The sequence below is a fragment of the Cervus elaphus genome, chromosome 1 (assembly GCF_910594005.1).
Source record: "Cervus elaphus chromosome 1, mCerEla1.1, whole genome shotgun sequence".
NCBI classification, from domain to species: Eukaryota; Metazoa; Chordata; class Mammalia; order Artiodactyla; family Cervidae; genus Cervus; species Cervus elaphus.
In genome coordinates, this window is record NC_057815.1 from 92230559 (window position 1) to 92236011 (window position 5453).

Sequence of the window (5453 nt, forward strand, 5' to 3'; positions counted from 1 at the left end):
CAGTTTTGGAAGTTCTTCTGTCAATTGCCCCTAAAATGTTGGTTAAATTCTTGGTTACAAAGAAAACCATATCTTACTATGCATGTGCAGCCCAGTTAAGTGGATTCATAGATTTTGTTGTGGCTGAGATTTTCATGCTGGCTGCCAAGACCTATGACCACCTGCTCTATCCGTTGGAGGTTTCTCCGGGGATCTGCCTTCTCCTGGTGTCCCTTATACATGTCTGCAGTCTGACCACAGCACTGACGATTTTTCCTGTGTGTTTACCGTGTCATATTGTTCATCCATGTGTTCAACCAATTTCATTGTGATTATGTCCCTTTGTTGCTGCTGCTGCTGCCAAGTCACTTCAGTCATGTCTGACTCTGTGCGACCCCATAGATGGCAGCTCACCAGGCTCCCCCATCCCTGGGTTTCTCCAGGCAAGAACACTGGAGTGGGTTGCCATTTCCTTCTCCAATGCATGAAAGTGAAAAGTGAAAGCGAAGTTGCTCAGTCGTGTCTGACTCTTTGTGACCCAATGGACTGCAGGCTACCAGGCTTCTCCATCCATTGGAGTGTCCAGACAAGAGTACTGGAGTGGGTTGCCATTGCCTTCTCTAGGGAATCTTCCTGACCCAGGGATCAAACCCACATCTCTAGTGTCTCCTGCATTGGCAGGCTAATTCTTTACCATAGCATGATGTGAGAAACCATAATTCTATGTACTTATTCTATATGTACATACTATGTACATACTTCTATATGTAGTCCATTATTTATAAATTTAACAGATGCATAACTGTATCTATTTTGTCTTGTTTATGGCTTGTGTTTTCCCCTACATTTTTGCTTATTTTTTTTAAACTAAAATTTTAAAGCATAAAATTTATTTTTGTGATAGTGAATTATGTTTAAGAATCTCTTCAATGCCGAATGATACACACACACACACATACACACACACTATCAACAACATATCTGCATAGTTTGGATGTGCAACTATAACTAATATCAGTGAACATGGTTTAGTTTTGATATTTAGTAGAAGAAACCATATGAACAGCAGTGAGGAGAGTATCCCAAACAGGAGAAATAAGAGCAGAGGTATTGCATAGGAATAAATATAATAACAGCTTACCTGATGGCTCAAATGGTGAAGAACCTGCCTGCAATGCAGGAGAGCCAGGTTCGATTCTTGGGTCAGGAAGATCCCCTGAAGTAGGAAATGGCAACCCATTCCAGAATTCTTGCATAGAGAATTCCATGGACAGAGGAGCCTGGCAGGCTATAGTCCATGTGGTCGCAAAGAGATGGAGATGACTGAGCTACTAGCACTTTCAAATACAGGTAATATAGGTAGGAGGGTTCTGCACAAGAACTGTTGAATTATAATTTAAACTTAATCCAAATTTAGAAAAGTATCATTAGGTTGGACTCTAAATCTCAAAAGATTGTCTTGGATTTAAAAATAAGGATGTTCCTTTAATCAGAGAATGACTTTTTGCAAAATTGTGATTAAATTAATAAATTCAAATGAGAGAAACCTGGAAAGGATAACAGTGCATCTTAAAGTTATCTCTGAAGGACACATGTCCTCACAATGAAAATGAGGTCTATTGGAAACAAGGATTAAACATGCATGTAGGAGAGACTCTTCTATAATGAGGTTCTTGGGCCTGAGCAAGAGGAGTGGGGGTTTCTGCAGGGGCATATCAGAATTGAAATGGTCCAAGGAAAAGAGAGTTAAAATCTGAGTCAGCACCAGACCTGTAATCAAATCCATAAAAATGGTTTGGGACTCAGTTGTGGAAAGAGCCGAATACACAGGCCAGTTATACATTACTCTCTGAATTGTGTTTGTCTTTTCTCATTTTTTAATTTATGTGTGATCTTGATAAATGTCAATGCCTGGACTTTATTTTCTGTGAGAAATTAAAGATTTGTTTAGCACTCAAGCTCTGAATGGAATAACAAAAAATGGAAGAAATGCATCCTTACAAATAAGCATGGTAGTTAACACCAGGGATTTGAACACGTTTTCTATGGTCCCCAAACCACAGACCGGGATTAGATAGCTGCCAGTGAATAAACCTAAGGATAGATCAGAATGCTTTGAAATGAATTCAGATACCAATGACTCCATGGTATGGGATCATATGAACTATGGGTTTGCTACCAGTTGGCATTTGATCAAGCTAGTTAGATATAATGTTAATAACAATTGTGAATACTGGGGACTTGTCAGGGAATGTTTAACAGTAGGATTCCTGTGTGCTGTTTTCCATCTCTCAGGAGCCCTCTGCTCCTTATCAGTTCCTGATAACAGAAAGGAGTTGAGCTGCACACTGCTCCCAGGACTGAGGTCATGAGATGGAATGTATGCATGGATCTCCTTCATTAGCTTTTCCATACGGTGAAAGCAATTATTTACGACCCTCTTTCTTTTGATATGGATTGTCTTCTGGCTTTATGACCTCTATTACTGCTTGTTTCCTTGGTAACTTGTAAGTCTGGTCTTTTGATCTTTATCTTTGCTGAAGAAGTTACCTTGTAGACAGTATATATACTCACACAGAGTTGAATAAAGCACCCTTGCTCCATCAGAGACTTGGGTCCCCGTGTCATTCTTTATCTCTTTCTCTCTTTATCTCTTTCTCTCTCACCCTCTGGCTAATTCTCTGGAGCGCGGAAGCCTGCTGAGCTCACTTTCCTGCCCGGGCTTTCAAGACCTCTTCGAGAGGATGTCCTGTGCCTACGTGAATGGTACAAGCCCTCTCCTAGGGCTTTATTGGTTTTCTGCGTAACCCAGGGAATATTAGCCTCTTTCTCTCTTTCACTTTCTTATCGGCGACTCCAGACCACCAGGTTCCAGTCCATTAAAGGACTGCAACAGGGACTATACATTCAAGTTATATCAAGATGAAAGAAGAAAAGAATGCATAATATGCTAAAGAAAAGTTACATCTACATATGCCTGTGTGTGTTTGTGTTATATCAATCAGCATGTTTTTACATACAAACATGTATAGGTGTGTGTGCATGTGTGTGTGTGTGTGTGAGTGTGTATGTGGACACCTCTATCAATAGGATAATACTAAGGTGCAAATGGATGATACAATTTTTCTGCATTTAAATATAACATAGATAGAAGGTTAGCTATGATGTTTATATTAAAATATCCAGGAAGAAGAGAAATGCATTAATAAGGTAAAACAAAACAATTTCATCATATCTTCTTGGTATTATGGTATATAACATCACTCTCGATATTTTTAGTTCATTTTTACTGTGAAAATGTACTTTACTGATAAACCATTTTTTTGCAAACACTCTCTTCATCGCCTCTTTTACATCTTTGTTCCTTAAACTATAGATGATGGGATTCAGCATTGGAATCACAATGCTATAAATTATAGACACAATCATATCATGATCTGTGGCATAATTGGAACTTGGCCTCACATACATGAAGAGAACTATACCATGACAAATGGACACTCCAGTTAAGTGAGAACCACATGTAGAAAACACTTTCCTTCTCCCTACAGCAGATGGCATCCTCAGATTGGCCAACAGGATGAAACCATAGGAGATCAGGACAGTCAGGACAGTGACTATCTCAATAGAGCCTGCAAAGTAGAAGAGCAGAAGCTGGTTTGTGTGAGTGTCAGAGCAAGAAATAGCGAGGAGGGGAGGGATGTCACAGAAGACATGTCTGATTTCATTGGAGGCACAGAAGGAGAGGCTGAAAGTAGCCACGGTGTGTACAGAAGCATGCAAGACGCCACCAACACAGGAAGCAGTGGTGAGTGGCACATGACTCTGGGTCCCATGCTGCCTGAATACAGAGGAGGTGTAGACGGCCACATAGCGATCACACGCCATTGCAGCCAAGAGGAAGCACTCTGTGGTCCCAAAAGTAACAGCAAGAAACACCTGTGCTGCACATTCAAGGGAGGAAATGGCTTTGTTCTTTGACATAAGATCTACTAACATTTTGGGGGTAACTACTGAGGAATAGCAGGCATCCACAGATGAAAGCACACTCAGAAAATAGTACATGGGGCTGTGGAGCCGGCAATCCCCAATGACTAACACAATCAGTCCTAAATTTCCAATCAGCGTGAAGAGGTAAATTGCTAGAAACAAGAAGAATAAGATGATTTGCAGTTCAAGATTGTCTGTGAAGCCTTTCAGTAAAAAGGATGTTACTTCGGTGACATTCTTCATCTTGATACCTCATGGAACAAACGCAAAGATTTTTCAAAACTTGCAATTAATTTCCTACCAAAACAGTGAATAACTTTGTGACTCAATAGAATGTGATTTGTGTCCTCATATTTATTTTTTGCCAGAGCGTGATTTCCCAGTTGTAGATCAGAACATGGTGACAAGACAGCGGGTCAAGCGTTCATGCCACTCACTGAAGACTCAAAGGGGAAAATACGTGTGTTCCTCACTCACGGGCAGATCCACGCATCTAGGTCCACTAGATAAACCAGCTAGTTTACCACCGAATCCTATTAGTTGTTTCCATATTAAGCTGGCTTAAAACTCCAAATCATTGGCTAAAGTCAATTTCCTTCTCCCATACAGTAACATGGCCTAGTTTATCCATGTGCAGATACCTGGAATAGGATATGAGCTTTCTAGTTACTTTCAGTAACTGTGTAAAATGATTTGTTATAATTTATCTATAGAGTGAAATCATTAAAATTGATTTTAAAAAGTGGAGTAAATCAAAATTGATTTACAAAAATTGTAACATAAAGTACACTAATAAAAATGAATATTCAAAATGATGTTAAATAGATAATGCTAAATTAGGCTGGTCCTACAGAGTAGCAGCCTCTCAGACTGTAATATTTTATGAGCTATTCCCAAATTCTTTCTAACTCTTTTAGCCCTTCTTAGGTGTATCCAAAAGAATAATGAAGATTTTTTTTTTAAGGTGATGGGCCATGATTAAATTATTATATGACAACATATTTCATTCAAATGTTTTTCTCCATTATTTTGCATTACATTGTGTTTTTTCTTTTACTAAATAATCAGTCATATTTATTACTTTTGTATATCTAAAGTCTTTGATTTTCAACTGTCTTAAGACCTGTGTTGAAAATGTAAAGAATTTTTCTGAAAAAAAAAAAATACAGATCAAAACCATTTTTCCCAAATTATACTTGTTTAGATATTGTTTACTGTGGATCCAGTGAATTGTCAACTAGACAAGCTGAGTCACAATTAAAGTCACTTGTAAAAATTTGTAACTAAACTATGACAACAATGATTAACCAACAGAAATTTAATACTTTATTCTCTTTGCTGTATTTATTCATCTATATGAGAGACAACAGCTATTAATGAAAGGATTACACAACATATCTGATATTGTTAGGTCCAAACTCCTGAAGTACTCAGCAAATGCCTGAAACTTTCTCTTACCTGTGGATTGGCAAAAGCAGCTTTTG

At 38.5% G+C, this 5453-nt stretch overlaps 1 protein-coding gene across 1 annotated transcript; it reads right to left on the reverse strand.

Moving 5' to 3' along the window:
• Positions 1 to 758: 758 nt before the first annotated feature.
• LOC122702783 (olfactory receptor 1086-like) lies at positions 759 to 4212 on the reverse strand. The gene is made up of 2 exons (XM_043916620.1): positions 3311 to 4212; positions 759 to 846 (listed from the first exon to the last, which is right to left on the reverse strand). Exons 1-2 carry the CDS (start codon positions 4210 to 4212, stop codon positions 759 to 761), a joined length of 990 nt encoding a protein of 329 aa, XP_043772555.1.
• Between the last annotated feature and the right edge of the window lie 1241 nt (positions 4213 to 5453).